The sequence below is a fragment of the Bos taurus genome, chromosome 28, assembly GCF_002263795.3.
Source record: "Bos taurus isolate L1 Dominette 01449 registration number 42190680 breed Hereford chromosome 28, ARS-UCD2.0, whole genome shotgun sequence".
Taxonomy (NCBI): Eukaryota; Metazoa; Chordata; class Mammalia; order Artiodactyla; family Bovidae; genus Bos; species Bos taurus.
Genome location: NC_037355.1, coordinates 8,686,973 through 8,708,887, shown reverse-complemented (window position 1 = coordinate 8,708,887; position 21,915 = coordinate 8,686,973). Strand labels below are relative to the sequence as shown.

Genomic DNA, 21,915 nt, shown 5'->3' with positions numbered 1-21,915 from the left:
TGGTCACTCAGCATTGTGACTGCACTAAATACCCCTGAATTATTCATTGTAAAACGGCTGATTATATATTATGTCAATTTTGCCTCTGTTTTTCAAAACTGAAAAAATAAATGGCCTAGAAAGGAAAAGAAAATGTAGACATACTCTTCTTGACTGTTAAGTCCACTAATTAATAATGATGTTTAAAATTTTTAATTAATAAAACATCTGGGATTAACATATAGACACTTCTATATATAAGATAATCAACAAGGGCCTACCATAGAGCACAAGGAACTCCACTCAATACACTGTAATAACCTGTATGGGAAAAGAATCTGAAGAAGAGTACATATATGTATATGTATAACGGAATCACTTAGCTGTAGACTTGAAACTAACACAACAGTGTAAATCAACTGTACTCCAATATAAAGTAAAAATTAAATTAAAAAAATTTTAAATAAGCTCTAAGGATATATTGCATGACATAGGGAATATAGAGCTTTTGAGGTGGCTCAGTGGTAAGGAATCTGCCTGCCAAGAAGGATACTCAAGTTCGATCCCTGGGTCAGGAAGATCCCCTGGAGGAGGAAATGGCAACCCACTCCAGTATTCTTGCCTGGGAAACGCCATGGACAGAGGACCCTGTCCGGCTACAGTCCATGGTGTCACAAAGAGTCAGACACGACTGAGCGACTGAACAACAATAGCAACAACATAGAGAATAAAATCAGTATTTTATAATAGGTTTAAAAGGAGTATAATCTATAAAAATTTTGAATCATTGTCATGTACCTGAAACTAATAGAATATTGTAAGCCAACATCCTTCAATAAAGGTGAACAAAAAATTTTTTTTTAATTAATAAAACAAAACGGGGCAATGACCAGGCAGCTCCCCAGGTTCCGAGTTGGGTGCAGGGGCTTGAACTGACGACCCTCTTTTTGCCCCTCTCTCTAACAGTAGTGGAGAAAACCCGATGCCAGCATGAGCGGGAGCACATCCTGGGGACGGCGGACTCCTCGCGGCCCCGGCCCCCTGGACTCTTTGTCCCCGAATGTGATGAGCACGGGCAGTACGTGCCCACCCAGTGCCACAGCAGCACTGGCTACTGCTGGTGTGTGGACCGCGACGGCCGAGAGGTGCAGGGGACCAGGACTAGGTCTGGGATGAGGCCACCGTGTAAGTCGGAGAGCCGGGCCAGAGATGGGATGTCCGGGCATCCGCGAGCATTGTTGGGGACCTTTGCCTGGGGCACAGCTGGCGCTTTCTGCCTGCCCTGAATCCTGACCTGCTCCACTGACTCAAAGCCCGTCCCCTCCCTTCCTCTCTCCCCTCTGCAGCCCCCTTTTCCATCTCCCTGTAACTCACAGCCCTCTTCACCATCTCTCCCCACTCACCCTCTCCCTCCTCTCACCCTTTTCTTTGCCTTTTTGGGACAAACCTGTCTTGTGCAAATGATGGGCAAGGCCTGCTGGATGAGATTGCAGTTGATAGCAGAAAGTGTGTGTGTGTGCGCTTGGGGCTTCTCTGGGTAAACCCTGCGCTGGGCAGCCTGGCCTTTCAGTGGCTCTGTGCTGGGGCATGGCAGGCATGGGAGAGACCAACCAGAGCCCCTCCTCAGCACCCTGTTACTCAGGCATGGAACTCTTAGTCACACCAGCCTCCTGCAAGGTTGTGCCTGGACCTTTAGGTGCTTGATCCATTTGTAATGATGCCAGGAACCAACAGCCACAAAGGTTTCTGCCAGCTGGCTCTGCGACAATCCGTGCTGGTAGGAAGGCGTCAAGTTGGGACTAGGGCCAGGCTGTGTGACACTGGACAGACACTTGCCTGAGTTTTGGCGCCCTTGACTTCAACATCTCACTTGAGCAAAATAATCTCTAAGATGTTTCTTGGCTCTAAAATTCAGTCCCAGATGTAGAAAAGGCTAATTGTCACAAGTTACCAAAATCGAATATAATCATTCTTGACATCTCCATTCACCAGATAGCCAATAATCATAAATTGATCCCCTACCAGATAGTTTCCCAGAGCTGCTAAGAGGCTGCTAAGAAGGGATCACTCACAAACTTCATTATCCCACCCAGCCAGCATTAACCTGGTGTGTCAGATGCCATGGTCTTGCGGGCATCTGCAGAGGGAAAGGCCCCAGTGTGGGCCCTAGAAACTCAGGGGGCAGGGAAACAGAGGCAGGCTAGGGAAAGGAACCCTCAGAGAGAGGCAGACCAAGGACCACAGTGTCCCTGACCTGGGAGGTCGTGGGCTGGCCAGGGAAGGCTTTGCAGGCAATACCGCCTGACCCAAGGCCTTGACAGGACCAGAGTCACCTGCACTGGGGAAGTGGGGTTGAGGAGATCTGTGCTCCAGTGTCAGGAGTGCGTTGAGGGGCAGGAAGGAAGCCATCAGGAGTTTGTGTCCCATGCCGGGGGAGCAGAGTGGAAGTGAGGACATCAGAGGCTCTGCGCAGGGATCTGGCTTGATCCTGAGAGCAGGGGAGGGGAGCCTAGGAAGGGTTTTGAGCAGGTGCTGATGTGACCAGGTTTCAGTTTTAGAAGAGCTGAGAGGAAGGAATGAGACCATGGCCATGGGGAGCCGGGGGCTGCTGCAGTATTTACAGTTAATCCAGGTGAGAAATGGCGAGGGTTGACCTGCACCTCAGGGATAGATTCTAGAGATTTAAAGAGATCCACCAGATTGGTTTATGTCACTGAGTGGGTATAACAGGCAAGATGGACCAGAGGAAAGAACTGAAAATGAGCTTGGCCATGACCTGGTTCCGCCCTCTCACTGCAGAGGTCCATAATGTGTCCACATGGTGAGTGGCAGGACCAGGTCGGGGACCCAGGTTCCCCGACACCCTCTGTGTGTTCCTTACCCTCAGCCAGGGTGCATGTCCCCTCCTGGGAGGTTCTGCCAGGTGAACCAGAGCTCTGCGGGGCATGCAGCTCAGCGGGGAGGCAAGGCTGCGTCTAAGGGAGGATGAGCCTCCCGCCTTGTTTTGTCCTGGAAAGTCCAGAAGGACTCTGTTCCTGCTTGTGGGGCCTGAGACCCTCCTGCCCCCATGGGATGGGGTGAGCGGGCAAGTCCACTCTGATGGACTTGCCTAGACTTTCAAGTCCACTGGGCATGAAAATACTCAGCAGCTTCCCGTGGGGGTGCGAGTTCCCTGTGGCCAGGATTTCGGGGTTTCTGCTGTCTCTTTGTTTTGGATTGCTGCCACAGCCCGGATGCCCAGCGTCCAGAGCAGGGCACCCATAGCCAGGTTAGTTCCATTGAGGGAGAGGCTGAGCCGTTTTTTCCACTTGACGTTTAATGTTATACTCAAGCCCTGTGTCATCTTCATCACAAACGCCTTCTGATTGGCTGTGGTCCTTCTGTTCCTTGTGCTCTCAGATATTAATAGGCACATGTGACTGTGCAGTTTGTGGTGCCGAGAAGGTGGCGTGACCAGGCGTGTGGGTGCACGTGTATGAGTCCGTGTGTGTGTGCCCACACACGTGTATTTGTGCATTCCTGCTGCGTTCGGGCCTTGCTCAATGCCGTCTCCCGCCACCCAGGTCTGAGTACAGTGGCTCCTCCAGTTCACTATGGACCCCCGGTCCCTACCACTGTGATCCCCCTGCCTCCTGGGACCCATCTACTCTTCGCCCAGACAGGGAAGATAGAGCGCCTTCCCCTGGAGGGAAGCACCATGACCAAGTCGGAAGCCAAGACACTGCTTCACGCCCCGGTGAGTGTTGGCTGATGGCACTTCAGTGACAATTTCTGCTTCCATGACCTGGAGCAACAAGCAGGGTGTGGTCAGACCAGGGACTGGGACTAGATCCCTGGACCTAGGGCCTCTTCATTCTGTGTGACCCTGGGTGTCTATCTCTAAATAAGACCACTTTACTTCTAAGTCCCCTCCCCTCCCTCCAGAAGATTCAAGGGTGGGAACAGAAACGGAATGCCTGCTAGAGACCACTTTGGAATCTGACCCCTAGTGGGGGGCATCACCTGTGCTTACTGTATCTTATCTGCGAGCATCTGTCAGGTTTGATCTCACCATCCCTGCTAAATTCACAAAATGACTCATCTTTTGGCAGCAACTCAACTCAAGATCTTCATGTCTGCCTGGAGGCAGTAACCAGAGCTTTTCAAAGCTTCAAAGATGTGTTTTGTGAGCTAGGGAATTTTTGTCTGTTAGATAGAGGTCAGACACTCTGAGAAGCTGTTGTTTTATCTGGGATCCTGACCTTCTGCCAGGAAATCAAACTTAAGACCTGGTGGAGGCTTCCAACTGTGGACTACAGGGGGGGTGCCAGGACACTGGTGGGCCATCAGGGTCCTCTAAGGAGGGGAGAAGTAGCAGTGAGTGGTCCATCAGGCCTTGGAGATTGGCCTTGGAGATGAACGTCCAGCAGAAATCCTCATCACCCCTCAGTGCTGGTTGCAGAGCCTTCTTGAAAATTCTGGATAGAAATGTTGCTTTCTTCTCGTCTTCCTTCCCCACTCCCCTGTCTCTGCTGCTTGCCCTATTTTCTCTTCCTGCATCAATCTCCACATCATAGGTACCACACACGGCCATACCGCTCTTCTTTTTGACCAAGGTCAAAAAAAGTCTGCAAAGTAAAAATGCTTCTTTTTTTAAATTTTATTTTCTTGAAGTATAGTTGATTTACAATGTCGTGTTAATTTCTGTTGTACAGCAAAGTGACTCCGTTATACACACACACACACATATATACATGGTTTTTCACACCCTTTTCCATTATGGTTTCTCACAGGATATTGAATGTAGTTCCCTATGCTATACAGTAGGGCCTTGTTGTTTATCCATTCTCTACACAATAGTTTTTATCTGCTAATCCCAAACTCCCGTTCCTGCCCCTTCACACCCCACTGCCCTGGCGACCACAAGTCTGCTCTCTGTCTGGGTGTGTTTCTGTTTCATAGATAAGCTCACTTGTGTCATATTTTAGATTCCACATGTGAGTGATGTCGTATGGTATTCATCTTTCTGTTTCTGGCTTACTAACTTACTAGAGATGGTAATCTTTAGGTCCATCCATGGTAAAAAATGCTTTTCAAAAGCCTCTTGCAAAGCAGCCTTGATTGTTCTTCCCCAGCACAAAGCCCTCTGATGGATTCCCCTTTCACCCAGAGGGAAAAAAAATCAGTTATTTTCGTGGCCTTTGGCTACCTGTCCCAACCCCATTTCCTGCAGCTGCCCCCTCACTCACTGGCCGCAGCCCTCTGGCCTTCCAGCTGATCCTCAACTCGCCGCACACACGTGCACCTCAGGGCATTTGCATCTGCTGGCCCCTGCCTGCAGTTTTCTCGCTCTAGACCCTGGCACGGCTCACATGTACGTTGCACGGTTGACATGTACATGGACACGGCCACATGTACCTTACACAAACTTCTGCTGCATGTCACCTCTGGGAGAAGCCTGTCCTGGCTGCCCTGTTCAGACTGCAGCCTCCAGTCGCCCTTCTCTGTCTTTGAGCAAACACTCAGCACTACTCCTCAGGGTACATGTTCTGTATCTCATGTATCTATTCCAAGAATAGAGACCTGGATGGACCTAACGTCTGTCATATAGAGTGAAATAAATCAGAGAAAAACAAGCATCATACACTAAAGCATGTGTGTGGAATCTAGAAAAACGGTACAGATGAACCTATTTGCAACACAGGAATAGACACAGGCATAGGGAACAGATGAGTGGATGGGGTGGGGGTGGGGGATGGCAGGCAAGATGAACTGGGAGATTGGGATTGACATGGGCACTCCCATGTGTAAAACAGATAGCTGATGAGAACCTGCTGTCTTGCACAGGGAGCTCAGCTCAGTGCTGTGATGAACTAGAGGGGATGGGCAGGAGCTCAGCTCAGTGCTGTGATGACCTAGAGGGGATGGGCAGGGGGAGGTCCAAGAGAGAGGAGATAGCCGTATACCTATGGCTGATTCACTTTGTTGTGCAGCAGAAACTAACTCAGCATTGTAAAGCAACTATACCCCAATTAAAAAAAAGACTGTAAGCACACCAAGACCAGAAGTTGTCCGTCTGTTTCATGGAGGTGTTTGTTTCAAATGCTGTTTCCAGACCCCAAACAGTGTTTGGCACTTGAGAAGTATTTACTGAAGGAATGCATAAGTGATCTTTATGATTTCCTATTACCTCACTGAAGCACAAATCCCTCAAGGGGCAATCATTGTTCTTCTCTTGTATCCACCAGCACACACTCCCAGGTAGTAGGAGTTGGGAAAGCCATTCCCCCGACACCCAGGGGAGAGGCTTAAATGTCAAATGAGGCTGTGAGAAGCAGGAAACTGAGATGTGATCCGTGGAGGGGAAGGTGCTGAAACAATGTTCACTGTGTCTTTCCTATCTATTATCTATCAATCATTTATCCATTTATGGATACATCCATCTAGCTATCTGTTTTTACCATCTAGGTATTATAGTTTAACTGTACCTAAGGCCACCGTTCAATGGCATTAAATCCCACTGTCATCACCATCCATTGTCCCAAACTGAAACTCTGGATCCATTCACTAATGCTCCCTCCTCCTCCACCAGTCTTCTGCAACCTCATTCTACTTTCTATGAATTAGCCTGTTCTAGGGAAACTCCTCTAAGTGGAATCATGCAGTGCTTGGTCTCTTGTAACTGGCTTACTTCACTTAACATAATATCTTCAGATTTCATCCATATTGTGACATGTGTCAGAATTTTCTTCCTTTTTATGACTGAGTAATATTCCATCATATGGATATTTCATATTTTGTTTATCTGTTCATCAGTGGAGAACTTGGGCTGCTTCTGCTTTTTGACTATTGTGATTAATGTTTCTATAAACATGGGTTTACAAACATCTGTTCAAGTCCTTACTTTCACTTATTTTGGAAATAAACCAGACATGAAATTACATGGTAATTCTATTTTTAATTTTTTGAGGAACTGCCATACTGTTTTCCTTAGCAACTGCACCATTTTGCATTCCCACCACCAGAGCACAAAAATTCCAAATTTCCCTGCTACTTTGCTAACACATTATTATTTTTTTTTTAATTGTAGCCATACTAATATGTGTGAAGTGGTATTTTGTGATTTTGATTTGCATTTCTCTAGTTGGTAAAGAATGCATCTGCAATGCAGGAGACCCCAGTTCAATTCCTGGATCAGGAAGATCCCCTGGAGAAAGGATAGGCTACCCCCTCCAGTATTATTGGGCTTCCCTTGTAGCTCAGCTGGTAAAGAATCCTCCTGCAATGTGGGAGACCTGGGTTCGATCCCTGGGTTGGGAAGATCCCCTGGAGAAGGGAAAGGCTACCCACTCCAGGATTCTGACCTGGAGAATTCCATGGACTATATAATCCATGGGGTCACAAAGAGTTGGACACGACTGAGTGACTTTCACTTCACATTCACAAGGATTGTGAATGAGATGTTCAGGTCAGTTCAGTTCAGTTGCTCAGTCCTGTCCGACTCTTTGCAACCCCATGGACTGCAGACGCCAGGCCTCCCTGTCCATCACCAACTCTCAGAGCTTACTCAAACTCATGTCCATTCAGTCAGTGATGCCATCCAACCATCTCATCCTCTGTCATCCCCTTCTCCTCCCACCTTCAATCTTTCCCAGCGTCAGAGTCTTTTCCAGTGAGTCACTTCTTTGTATCAAGTGGTCAGAGTATTGGAGTTTCAGCTTCAGCATCAGTGCTTCCAATGAGTATTCAGGACCTATTTCCTTTAGGATGGACTGGTTGGATCTCCTTGCAGTCCAAGGGACTCTCAAGAGTCTCCTCCAACACCACAGTTCAAAAGCATCAATTCTTTGGTGCTCAGCTTTCTTTATAGTCCAACTCTCACATCCATACATGACCACTGGAAAAACCATAGCTTTGACTAGATGGACATTTGTTAGCATCTTTTCATGTGCTTAAGGGCCACTTATATATCTTCTTTGGAAAAATATCTATTCATATCCTTTGCCCATTTTGTGGTTGGGTTATTTTGTTGTTGTTACTGAGCTGTAGGAGTTCTTCATATATTTTATCAACCCCTCATCAGATACATGACTTGCAAATATTTCCTCACCTTCCATGAGTTGGTTACCTTTTCACTTTGTTGACTGTATCTTTTACTGAACAAAAGTTTTCCATTTTGATAAGATCCAATTTATCTATTTTTTGCTTTTGATGTCATAGCCAAGAAATTATTGCCAAATCAAACACTATGAGGCTTTCAACCATGTTTTCTTCTAAGAAATTTATAGTTTTAATGGTTACATTTGGGTTTCTGATTCATCTTGAGCTTATTTTTGTATACGGTGTAAGGTGAGGGTCTCTGTGTCCTTTATGACCTGACCTCTAAAGGGGAAGTGTGTGCTGATAACTGGTTCTCTCCTAAAACATCTTCCTGGTCTTTTACTTCTGTGGTGTCCAGGGGCTTTACTTATGTTTCCATATATATTTTCGAGTGAACTTGTAAGTTTCTACTTTATAAAAAGGAAAGAAAGAAAAGCCTTCTGGGATTTTGATATGGATAGCATTGGATCTTTGATCCATTAAACTAACATCTCTTCATTTATTTGCATCTTCTTTAATTTTGGTATGCAATGTCTTATAGTATTCAGCCTAAAATATTTTGGTTTTGTTGCTATTATAAACATTATTATCTTAAAATCCTACTTCTTGATGGTATGTTGAAATACAGTTTTATGTTGATCTTGGATTCTGAAACCTTGCTAGATTCAATTATTAATTAAAATATTAGTATAGATTCCCCAGGAGTTTCTACATAAATAATCATATTGTCTTAAAATAGAATCATTTTACTTCTTCCTTTCCAATATTTATGTGTTTTATTTCTTTTTTATGATCTTCAGTTTGTCAAAGGTTTCTTAGATAATATACAAAAAGCATTATCCATAAAAGAATAATAAATTGGACTTTACAAAAATTGAAAACTTTTGCTCCCAAAAAACATCATTTAAGAAAATGAAAAAGTGCTATTTGCTGAGAGAAACTGAAGCAGGTTGCCATGCCCTCCTCCAGGGCATCTTCCTGACCCAGGGATCAAACCCATGTGTCTTACGTCTCCTGCGTTGGCAGATGGGTTCTTTACCACCAGCGCCACCTGGGAAGCCCCATACATATACATACTTATATGACAACGGGTTTTTATCTGAAGTTTATAAAAAACTCCTGCCACTCGATAATTTAATTTTAAAAATGGACAAAAGACTCGAAGACACTTCATTTTGAAAGGTGTCCAAATGCCTGTAAGCACATGAAAGATCCCTACTATCATGAGGCGCGAGTAGAGGGACCCTCTCACCACTGGTCTACACTTCCAGGGTAAAGTCATCATCGGACTGGCCTTCGACTGTGTGGACAAGATGGTTTACTGGACCGACATCAGTCAACCTTCCATCGGGAGAGCCAGTCTACATGGCGGAGAGCCAGCCACCATCGTTCGACAAGGTGGGCAAGCAAGCATTCTGGGTTTTGCTTTTAGTAGCCCACGTGGCTCTTGGGGGAGAGAGCAGAGTCGTGCAGTGTATGGTTGCTTGCAGGATATGGTGATTGGAGATGGGTTGGGTTCTCGGGCCCAAACATCACCCTTTCTAGCCTTCTCTGAATAGTCCAAGGACTCATCACTAAATCATGAACATCTTAGCTGGGATGTGTTGCTGAAATAAAATTAAAACAGGGTAAGTGTCCATGCCTGTCTCTGAAAGCGTATGTAGCCAGTTTTAAGGAATAATAAAGGCTAAACTCAACCATCTGGTTTGGATATATGCATCTCCCTCTGGCTGCTGAGCCTCGAGTTGATTCTCAGACTGTCTGCCCCTTGGGGTGGTCCATGAGGCAATAAACAGAAAAATCATAAAGATGGGAGGGTCACAAGCATATTGGCAAATACTGTCCCTGAGAGGTGAGTCTATTCCCAAGACAGTTTTCAATTTGAAGGGTTATCACTTCAACCTGTAACCTCATGGTGGGGTGGGTCTCCTCTATTCCATCTCACCCTCACTGGACCTTGCTCAGATTGCCAGAGGAGTACAGCAAAGTAGGCTGAACTTTTACAGATATTTCTGTTTCTGTTGCATCACTAATGGTAAACCACATGACACTTTGGCACAGCCTACCCCTCAACATTTAACCTCAATTCCTTAACTTATGGGTGCCAATTTAAGCCAAGGACTCTACTATTTTAATGCCTACAGTCAACAAGTCAAGACTATTTTAAATGAGTATGTTTTATCAAAATTCAAGTCCATTATGACAAAAAGTCCAAGGACCTGTAAAAATTCTCCTCTACTGAAAAGGTCAAATATTGCACATTGCTCAGTCTGTGACTTAACCAGCTGCCTTGCAGATATTTTCAGTCAAAAAACATTGCCTTGCCAATGAGATGTGCTATGTAAAATCATCTTGTTTTCTCTGCAAAACACTCAAAGGTACATCTTTAAGGACTTCCTGGCTTGGGGGAAAAAGCAAAGATACATCTTTAAAATATTTGAGCCTCTTTGGTATTTCTTTTTACTGATGCTTGGGGCTGAGTGTTATTGTTCAGTTGCCAAGTTGTGTCTGACTCTTTGCAACCCCATGGACTGCAGCATGCCAGGCCTCCCTGTCCCTTACCATCTCCTGGAGTTTGCTCAAACTCATGTCCATTGAGTCAGTGATGCCATCCAACCATCTCATTCTCTGTCATCCCCTTCTCTTCCTGCCTTCAGTCTTTCCCAGCATCAGGGTCTTTTCCAATGAGTCTGCTTTTAGCATCAAGTGGCTTAAGTTTTGGAGCTTCAGCTTCAGCATCAGTCCTTCCAGTGAATATTCAGGTTGATTTCCTTTAGGATTGGCTGGTTTGATCTCCTTGCAGTCCAAAGAACTCTCAAGAGTCCTCTCCAGCACCACAATTCAAAAGTATCAGTTCTTTGGCACTCAGCCCTCTTTATGGTCCAACGCTCACATCTGAATATGACTCCTGGAAAAACCAAAGCCTTGACTAGACGAACCTTTGTCAGCAAAGTCATGTCTCTGTTTTTTAATACTCTGTCTAGGTTTGTCATAGCTTTTCTTCCAAGGGCTAGGTGTAGCTTTTCTAATTTAACGTCTCTCTAACAACTTTTGATAGTGTCAGAAGTGCCTGTGGAACAGCCCCTGGGATATATTTTTCCTTCCTTGGCTCCTTCATAACAGATAATATAGCAGGAATTAAGCTGAGGTTGAGTTACACAGGTCAACTATGGACACAGACCTCAAATACTTTTCTGGAAGCCAACGTGCTATTTAAATAATGTCTGCTAGTTTTCATGGCTTGCTTTAATGAATAGAATGCTTTTTGCATCTTAATGCTGTTGAAAATGTTGTTTCTATTATCTGTAATTTGACTTCAAAACCCACAGGAAGTGGGGAGTAGGTCATCGTTTGCTATTTCCTGTTGTTTTTGGAACTGATAATGATCCAAGAAAGCTTTAAGACCAGTAAGAAACATTCCAGACAAAAGCCCACTGTGAAAATACAGAATTAAATCAGAATGTGATCTTTGTAGAAGAAAGATCACTAGGAATACATTGTCCTTTTAATTTCAAAAAAGAGAAAGAAGCTTCCACTTACATTCTCATCATGGTATTTTCCTAGCGAGTGAAAATGGTAGTGGGTATCTTTTCTTTTTCTTCCTAATTTCATAATGTCTGAATCCCGGGCTTCTCTGTTTTTCCTTGAGTTAAAGTCCTAGCCAGATATCTTTAATAAGTATCATCATCTGTTTCCTTTTGATATAATCAGTGTGGAATATATAGCCCTGCAATTTTCCCATCTTGCCCTGACTCACAGTAAAGGATGAGGTTTTCCAGGCCTTTCCTTTTGGCTCCTTAGCCTTTAAAGAAGTTTTTTTCTGGTTGGGGGAGGAGTTCTGGTTGCTCTTGGGTTTGACGTCAAGACCAGGCTGTTTCTAAAAAGACAATTGGCATGGAGTTCCTTCCGGGAACTTGTAAAGATACTCTTGTTAAACAGTCTTCCCTGGTCCCACCATGTCTGAATAGCCCGTGCCTCTCAGACAGGATGTACTCGTTCCAAATATACCCTAGAATGATTTCTTCTGATTTTGTCTGAAGGTCTGAAGGGGTCTTTGGAAGTCAGTCTCATTGTCCCTTTGCCTCCAAGGATGTGGGAAATATTTTCAGTTGGTTCAGTCGCTCAGTTGTGTCCGACTCTTTGTGACCCCATGGACTGCAGCACACCAGGCTTCCCTGTCCATCACCAACTCCCGGAGCTTACCCAAACTCATGTCCATTGAGTCAGTGATGCCATCCAACCATCTTATCCTCTGTCATGCCCTTCTCCTCCCACCTTCAATCTTTCCCAGCTTCAGGGTCTTTCAAATGAGTCAGTTCTTTGCATCAGGTGGCCAAAATATTAGAGCTTCATCTTCAGCATCAGTCCTTCCAATGAATATTCAGGACCTATTTCCTTTAGGATGGACCGGTTGGATCTGCTTGCTGTCCAAAGAACTCTCAAGAGTCTTCTCCAACACCACAGTTCAAAAGCATCAGTTCTTTGGCACTCAGCTTTCTTTATAGTCCAACTCTCTCATCCATACATGACTACTGGAAAAACCATAGCTTTGACTAGATGGAGCTTTGTTAGCAAAGTAATGTCTCTGCTTTTTATTATGCTGTCTAGGTTGGTCATAGCTTTTCTTCCAAGGAGCAAGTGTCTTTTAATTTCATGGCTGCAGTCACCATCTGCAGGGATTTTGGAGCCCCACAAAATAAAGTCTGTCACTGTTTCCATTGTTTCCCCATCTACTTGCCATGAAGTGATGGGACCAGATGCCATGATCTTTGTTTTCTGAATGTTGAGTTTTAAACCAGCATTTTCACTCTCTTCTTTCATTAAGAGGCTCTTTAGTTCTTCTTCGCTTTCTGCCATAAGGGTGGTGTCATCTGCATATCTCAGGTTATTGCTATTTCTCCTGGCAATCTTGATTCCAGCCTGTGCTTCATCCAGCCCGGCATTTCTCATGATATTCTCTGCATATATAAGTTTAAATAAACAGGGTGACAATATACATCCTTGATGTTGTCCTTTCCCCATTTGGAACCAGTTTGTTATACTTTATAAATCTTTGCTTTGGGTTGGAATAATAAAGACCTTGTTTAGAATTAGAAACAATTGTTTCTAACTCTTAATAAGCTTTCTCTGGTGGGAGTCCTTCAGGGGGGCTTGGATGTTTCCATCATTCATAGTCATGATCATCGTAGGAGTTTAGTGAAAGCTGATACGGAGGGGGCTGAGGGTTGGGACTGCTTCGCTATTGATGAAAGAACACAGTGTTGCAGGGCTGGTTTCATACCAAGTCCCTGGGGCAGGGTAGCTTCATCCTTGGCTCTTCCCCTTCCTGTTACCACTTCCAGCCATACTAAATGACCTTCACCTCCATAATCAGCAGAGGGGAAGAGTCCAAGGTGACCCCAGTAAAACCCTTTGGTTGTATTTATAGTCAGGAAACCATTGCAATCTTGAACTCCTGATTAGGTTTGGTGGGTGCTAAAGGCTCCCATTGCAGTCAGCTTATACTGTGGTAACCCCTGGCTTGAAAATCAGTTACTTAGAGCCTAGTAAAGACTTCTGGGGTGTTATTTGCAATCACTGATACCCCTTCTTTGTACTCTTAACACTTGTATGAAAGTAATAACAGCTGTGATTTCTTGCATATATTATTTCTCGGCAATGACCTGTTTTCCCCCGTTAATGAATAAGATAAGTCTGTCCCATTCCCCATCTTTAGATCTTCCTGTGCCTTCCCTTTACATAAGAGATAAGCTCTAAGCTTGTTAACACATGCATCCTAACTTCATCTCTGGCCACTCTCCACCCTCGGGGTCTCCAGCCACACAGAATGACATTGTATACTTCAAGCCTTATCCATTCTTCCTTTATATCAGTGTGCTGGTCTCACTACTTGGAAAACCTTGACCAGGATCTTTGCCTGAGAACGTCCTGTTGTTCCTGCAGTAGCCAGCCTTATGAGGTATTGCCTGCCCCAGGAAGTGTTCCTTGGTCTCCCCAGGCTAAGTCCAGTGTTCCTGCTCCATGCTCCCACAGAGCCTGGAACTCAGTCTGAATTGTGATTGGCCGTGGGCTCCTTGAAGGCAGGGCCACAGCTGCAGCATCCGTATGGGTTGGGTTCCCAGTATGGTACACATCCGTCCATTCGCCATATGGACGTCCATCAAGGGAATGAGTAGCACCGTAACGTTTGTCACTAAGTGTTGTTTATCTTAACAAGCATTTAACACTCCCATTGGTTTTCTCAAAGTGCAAGGGTTGGATGCCAGATGAAAAAGCGCTGAGTAATCAGAAAAACCTCATCTTACTCGTTTAAAAAAAAAATCAGTAATGTTTGGTGTTTACTTCTAGATCTTGGCAGCCCCGAAGGCATTGCTCTTGACCACCTTGGGCGCAACATCTTCTGGACGGATTCTCAACTGGATCGGATCGAAGTTGCGAAGCTAGATGGGACCCAGCGCCGGGTGCTGTTTGAGACTGACTTGGTGAATCCCAGAGGCATCGTAACAGATTCCGTGAGAGGGTGCGTGCATGCTAAGTCGCTTCAGTCGTGTCCAGCTCTGTGTGACCCTGTGGACTATAGCCCGCCAGGCTCCTCTGTCCTTGGAATTCTCCAGGCAAGGACACTGGGATGGGATCTTGCCACCAGGGAAGCCCCCGTGAAAGGGTATCTCTGTGTAAATCTGTGTGTGTGTGTCTCTTCTATTTGTATCTGCCCTTGTGCATATTCTCAAAGTTTGACTGTGACTCCAGCATTGCTGTCCTGAAATGAATGAGTTTAGGATGAATGAGGCCACAGTTGGTGGCTTCTAGATATCTGAGGTGAAGCCAGAACATTTATTATAATCCACCGGAATCATGAACTCAGTACCATGCTCCACTTTCAAATCTTCTACCGAGAGCTTTGTAAGTTGACGGCTCAGAAATTGGATATTTCCACTTGGATTGAATGTTAATCAAATATTTGAGTTGTATCAACCCCAGAAGAATATCAAGGGAGCATCAGTGTCCCCCTGGGGCTCCTTCCGGGGGCCCAACCCAGCATGAACACCTTGGAGGCCCTCCCTAGGGGTTTTGTGAGCACATTCTTTCCCTCACTGCAGGCTCTGAGTCTTACACCCTAGGCCCATGTCTCCTTGATGCTTTGACGTGAGACCACATCTCTTGTTCTGTGGCTGTTTGGCCGCCTCTCTGATTTCAGGTGCCTTGACCACTTATCCTGCCAGCATTGCTTCTGGGCTTCATCCTCTGGGTCTGCTGTGCCTTCCTGAGTGCTGACAGCATATGAGAATCCACATGTGTTTATGTCAGTTATGGTGCTCTGTTTTTTAAAAACAGTTTCATTGAGATATGTCAGTTATATTTAAGGGAAGTGAAGTTGTTATTAACAGAACAATTCAAGTGAAAAACCAAATAGAAGGATCTTTACAAAGGCAATATGTCTTGGCACCTCCAGATCCTTTATAGCCATTAATTTTTATTTTATTTTTAAATTTCTTGGTTGCACTGTATGACCTGCAGGATCTTAATTCCCTGGCCAGGTATTGAACTCATGCCCCCTGCAGTGGAAATGCAAAGTTCTAACCCCTGGACTGCCAGGGAATTCCCTATCATAGGTTCTTTTTAAGTGTCTTTAAGTGAACTTTTTCTCATACATCTTCATTGTTTCTCTTGCCCTTTCACTTCCTTTTGCTCCAGGAATCTTTATTGGACGGATTGGAACAGAGATAACCCCAAAATTGAAACTTCCTACATGGATGGCACAAACCGGAGGATCCTGGTGCAGGACGACCTGGGCTTGCCCAATGGGCTGACCTTCGATGCCTACTCGTCTCAGCTCTGCTGGGTGGATGCAGGTGACAGAAAGCCCCAGGCCTGGCTCCTGGGTTTTTTACCGTTTTTTACCAAATAATCATTGTTACCCACTGTACTATCAAGAGTAGCTATTGTGGGGAATAAGGCATAAGATAACTGCTTTTTTTCTGCACAAACATCAGCTGCATATCTTTGCTCTAAAACTGTTTCCCTCAGCTTGATGTAGCCCAGGGAGTATTCTCAATCTTCCAGGTCAGGGGTCAGCAAACTACAGCCTTGGGCCAAATGATTTGGCCACCTGTTTTGGTATAACCTGGGAGCTGTAAAAGGTTTTCACATTTTTAAATGTTACATTTTAAAAGCTTATGCAAATTCTTATATAATGTCCTCGATTTCACCCCTTGGCTCACACAACCTAAAATAGTTACTATCTGGCCCTTTAAGAAAAAGTTTGCTGACCCCCAAGAGCCTGTCCTCATCCTGGTACCTATTAAGCAATTCATGACTTACATTTTTGTAGCTCCTGCTTGTCCCCAAGGAGGGCTAAGGCAGGACTTGAAGCCAAGGAAGATAAAGTAAGGCAGTCCCGATGTGTGCTCCTGCCTGGGCAGATTTGGGGTGCCCCTGATGTGGGCAGGATGCTCAGTTGGGAAAGAATGTCAATCATCCATCAAGTCTCTGTTGAGTTCCTCCTTTGTTCTAGACTCTGTGAGGTACCACGGGAGATGCAGGAAGTAAAGCAGCACAGTTAAGTGAAAACCCAAGCCTTAAGTTGGTCATAATGCAGCCACTGATGTGCGGCTGTGCGTACCTGCTCACCCAGTGGGAGCAGCTTAGCAATTCTAAGGGCTCTGAAAACAGGGAGGGGAGGTCTAGAGGAGCTTCAGGCAGGAGGGATTTGAACAGAAGCTGGAAGATGGCATCCTTCTTACTAAGCCCCTGGCTGCTCCAGAAATGGGTGAAATGGGGTGCTCTTCCTCTGCTCTGGCTCCCTTCTCCCCATCAGAACCAGGTGTGGGTACCGGATGGAGGTGGGACTGAGCAGTGAGAGGGGCGTGGGAGGATAACAGACAGCTTCCCAGTTTAGAAGAGCACATCTTGTGTTCTCTTGGATCTGAGCGTGTAACATTTGCCCTCCTTGCTTTTCGTTTTGGACACAAAGGGGCCATTTCTTGTGTGAACAATGGGCGACTTGTTCTCACCCCACACAGGCGCCCACCGGGCCGAGTGCCTGAAGCCTGGTCAGTCCAGCAGACGCAAGGTTCTTGAAGGGCTGCAGTATCCTTTCGCCGTTACGAGCTTCGGGAAGAATCTGTACTACACAGACTGGAAGACGTACGTCAGCTGCTGCAGCGCGGGGGCTGGGGGACCTGCCCTGCTGCCCTCTCTGGAGGCCACACCCTTTCCAAGCAGCTTCTTGGCTTGACCTTCCCACCTCCAGAGATGCCCCCTCTGCCTCGCCCTCTGGTTGTCAGAGAGGAGGGCAAGGAAGGAGAGGGCAGTAACCCTAGGCAAGCAGGGGGTGCCATGTATCATCTAGATGCTCTTGGATGGGCAGCTTCAAGTCCATAAATGGGGACTTGCTGCGTGTGTCCCTTCTCTCCCTAGGAGAGACCGTGCCTACTCCATGCCACTATTTTATTATAATTCTTAAACTGCAGTATTCCCAAAGCTCCTTCTTGACCTTTCCTGCAGAAAAGTAGGCTTAAACCAAGCAAGCGGCTGTGGCAGGAGCTTCAATATAGAAAGTGGATTTCCCAGCTTGGGATTTAGAGCCAGAGGGCAGAGCTAGCTGACCTTTGTCCTTTCTTTAAGAAGCCAGAGAATCGCAGGCTTCAGGAAGAGGGAGGGATGGCTAGGAAGTAAGGCCAGTGTATCTGTTTGGGTTTTTTTTTGTGTCTGTCTGTGCTGTCTTGTCTGATTCTTTGCCACCCCACAGACTGTAGCCCACCAGGCTTCTCTGTCCATGGGATTTCCCTGGCAAGAATACTTGAGTGGGTTGCCATTTCCTCCTCCAGGGGATATTCCCAACCCAGAGATCAAACCCACGTCTCCTGTGTCTCCTGCATGGGCAGGCAGATTCTTGACTGTCTGAGCCACCTGGGAAGCCGTTTATGGCCTCCAATTTATCCCCCAAGGGCTTCCCTGGTGGCTCAGATGGTAAAGAATCCACCTGCAATGCAGGAGACCCAGGTTCAATCCCAGGGTCAGGAAGATCCCCCGGAGAAGAGAATAGCTACCCACTCCAGTGTTCTTGCCTGGAGAATCCCATGGACAGAGGAGCCTGGCAGGTTACAGTCCATGGGGTCACAAAGAGTCAGACAGGACCGAGAGACTAACGCGTTCACTTTATCCTCCAAGCGACAAAAGAGGTTGCCCTGTAGAGAAAAGTTCAAGCCATTAGATGTGTTTTTTGTTAGTATATTTTTGGGTTTTGTTTGTATGGCTATGCCGCATAGCATGAGGGAATCTTAGTTCACCCACCAGGGATCAAACCACGCCCCCTGCATTGAAAGTGAAGAGTCTTATCCACTGGACCATCAGGGAAATCCTGCTGTTAGATGCGTTTTAACTTTCCATCCTTTGTAGGAATTCTGTGGTCGCTGTAGATCTCGCTGTTTCCAAAGAGACGGATTCCTTCCACCCCCACAAGCAGACCCGGCTCTATGGCATCACTTCCGCCCTGTCTCAGTGTCCTGAAGGTAACCCACCTGTGCTCTATGTAGTCAGGGGCTGGGTTGGCCCCTGGGGCTCAGAGCCCACACTCTGGCTGCCCCCTATGTGGCCTCTGGTAGCCCTGATCACAGGGCAGGTGAGACCTAGTCCATTCCATCAAGGGTCTTCATTAATTAGTGGGTAAATCAGATGAATCAACAGAAAATGTTAGGGAATGAAGTGGATAGTGGATAAGGGTGAGGAGAAGTATTGACTCTTGGAGTGGGTCTAAAAGTATGCTGTCTTCAGGCTCCAAGGAGGAAAAGCAGTGTTAGGGTCTCTCCTGCTTTAAAAGTTCATCCATTTGGCCAGACAGCAACAACAATAATTGATAGCAATAATAATTGCAAACATGGATGTGATACTTCCTGTGAGCTGGGTACATCCCGTGTATTAAAAGTCACTACGTGCTTTGTATCCACTGGTTCACTTAATCCTCATAGCAGCCCTATGAGGTAGGTGTTATTATTTTGCCCACTTTATAAATGAGGATACTGAAACCACTTGCCCAGAGTCACACGGTCACTTCCAGTGCTTGTGGCAGCAGACATGGGGGTAAGTTAGGCAGCCTGGCTGCAGAGTCTATGCTATGGCTCCCTCCTTCCTGGCTTCCCTCTTGCCCCCTAGGGAAGCGGCCAAGCTGCATAGAAAGCATATTCTGCTTTAAAATTCCAGCTCCATGTTATGACCAGACCTGAAAAACCCCCCTGAGCTCTGCTAATAGCTTCGATGGTAAATCTGTATATCCCCCAGATCAGGAATCAAGGTTTTTGCACATTTGGCAAATCCTTAATGATGAGGAAACAGCTAGGAGATAAGCTGAGTTAAATTTTCTATACAGCTTCCTTGTTCTCCAGGACCCCCCCTAAGCTTGGCCTCCCAGAGACCAAACAGGGGGCTAGTATGGAGGTCACTCTCTCAACTGATCGAACCACTGAGCTTACTTCTGCCTTTTCCAGGTCACAACTACTGCTCAGTGAACAACGGTGGCTGCACCCACCTCTGCTTGGCCACCCCAGGAAGCAGGACCTGCCGTTGCCCTGACAACACCCTGGGAGTTGACTGTATCGAGCGGAAATGAAGAGTTCCTTGTGTGCTCTCCAAAGTATTTCACAGCAGCGCCCTTCTTGAAAGGGTCCAGACTGAAAACTGTCTGACCTGGTGGCTGAATGGCCACCAGGCCCAGGTCCAACCCAGCCTGAGCCCCAACAGCATTGCCTTCATTGTTCCCCAAAACATGCCCTCAGCTTCTGGAATGGGAAAGCCTCTTCTCCTACACAAAGTCTCCCTGACCCTAACCCTCAGACTAGCTTATACAGCCCTGAGTGAGGATTATATGCCCCATCCTTGTGCTGGAAACTGGCCCCAACCTTCATACCCCCATGGTGAGCAGAGCTTCTCATGGCCTGAGCTGCCCCCCTTCCTTGTGGCCTCACGAGCTCAGCCTCACTTTGAGACACCCATTGTTCCATCAGCTGCTGGACACATCAAGGCTGTGAGCGAAGGAGGGAGCTTGCTTTCCCACAGTTTTTCTTGGTGCTCTGATTTCCCTGTTTATACTCATAGCATTTAACCCTTGAGTTCTATATCACCTGCATCCTGCATCCTGCCCAAGGCAGGATGTGAGAAAGCCCTGCCTTTTGGTCAAAACTCACCGTGCCCAAAAGATATATGGGTATTTGGTGGATGACACTGAGCAGCCTCTCCCAGATAAGTTATTGGCATTTCTGAAGTAGTTGTTGGTAGGCAAAGGCTTAAATCAAGTGTGTCCAGAGAAATTCAAGGTGCAGAGTCAGATGTTTGAGGATGGGGATTTTATTGATGTGCCTTAAATTATACCAAAGATTACCAAAGTATTCCTCTTTATCCAAAGTACTTGGATCCTAGCATCTGGTTCTTTGGGCAGCACAGCCCCCCTGCTGGCACCCGTGTCCAGCCTCCACGTGGAGACCCATCTGACATACAGGCTGGGACTGGGGACCCCCTGAAGTCCCTCATCTCTGCCCTCCACCCATGAGAGCCAATCTGAAATCAATCGTGAGCTCTGTGCTCTTTTGTTCATCCTCTATCCATGGCCCTTGCTCACTGTAGTCTCATCCACAGACACAATCCAGGAAGGCCAAACTGTTTGTTCCTCATTGGTGTAATTAAAAGGACCATCACCACATTTCACATTTATGTTTCTAGAGCTTGTTTAGAAAACATCTCCTGACCATATATAGATAGTGGTATTTGGAGGCGGGGTGCGGTGACTGCTTCCCAAAATCCTAAAAAAATGGAAATTTTGAATTGAAAGCTAAGGATAAGGAATTTGAGTCAGTGAAGATCGGGTTAAGGAAGTGAGAAGACTCAATGAAAAGTGAGAAGACTCTGTGAAAAGTATCACGAAGAGATTGATCAACAGCAGAAATGGAAAACCCAAGAGGAAGGATAAAGGAGGAGATTTAACAATAGCAATAAGAAAAGCTCTTAAATAATGCCAAAGAAAAAATGGTATGTTCTTTGCCAGAGGACATTTCTACACTTATGGACATGAAAGAATTTCCCTATTTTTCTCCTTAAGGAAGCTATCCCTCTTCTAATCTGCAAACCTCAGTACCCTGAACTCCCCTGTACACACACTGCTTTTCTACAGCACATAGGAGCCTGAATGGAAAGAGCCTTTCCTTGAATAATTGGAGTTTGTTTTGAGAAGCAACTATATCCCCAAGAATCACAAGGTTTGGGGAACACATGAGTCTTTTATATAGCCCAACCACATAAATTAGTTTAACTTTCCTTTTCTATTTATCATTCCATATCCAACCCTCTATATCAAATGTTTTGTCATGATTTTTGTATAATGTTTATAACTATTTTATTCATTTTGCTAGATTCATTCTAAAAATTTTTTAAACGGTAAATTCTTAAACTGTGGAAACAATTGAAGGTGCTTATTAACTGTTCCCCAGATTTGTACAAGTATTGGATAACTCCTTAAGTTTACAGCTGTATAAATTTTAGTGCAGAAAATAAACTTTTTTTGTTAAAAAAGTCTCCTTTTATCTTGTTTGAATGAAGATACTTAATCTCAGGAGGCAGATTCACAATGGAAAGACAGTCGTTTAATAATCTGCAAAACCTATTTAGCCCCTAGTGTTATAAGGGATGGTTTTTTTCTCCAAGTGAGTCCACAAACTTCAGTTCAGTTCAGTCACTCAGTCATGTCCAACTCTTTGCGACCCCATGAACCACAGCACACCAGGCCTCCCTGCCCATCACCAACTCCCAGAGTTCACCCAAACTCATGTGCCTTGAGTTGATGATGCCATCCAGCCATCTCATCGTCTG

At 45.7% G+C, this 21,915-nt stretch overlaps 1 protein-coding gene across 2 annotated transcripts in view; it reads left to right on the top strand.

The window, feature by feature from the left end:
* NID1 (nidogen 1) overlaps positions 1-21,618 on the top strand; it is a 96,933-nt gene extending 75,315 nt beyond the window's left edge. Inside the window, exons 13-20 of one of the 2 annotated variants that reach the window (NM_001101155.1) lie at positions 946-1,164; positions 3,543-3,715; positions 9,330-9,456; positions 14,407-14,578; positions 15,754-15,911; positions 17,082-17,205; positions 18,460-18,572; positions 19,545-21,618. In NM_001101155.1, coding sequence (NP_001094625.1) covers positions 946-1,164; positions 3,543-3,715; positions 9,330-9,456; positions 14,407-14,578; positions 15,754-15,911; positions 17,082-17,205; positions 18,460-18,572; positions 19,545-19,666 — 1,208 coding nt within the window. In that variant the 3' untranslated portion in view covers positions 19,667-21,618. The remainder of the gene's footprint in view (positions 1-945; positions 1,165-3,542; positions 3,716-9,329; positions 9,457-14,406; positions 14,579-15,753; positions 15,912-17,081; positions 17,206-18,459; positions 18,573-19,544) is intronic. The other variant, XM_024986699.2, reaches the window with a different exon arrangement.
* Positions 21,619-21,915: the final 297 nt, after the last annotated feature.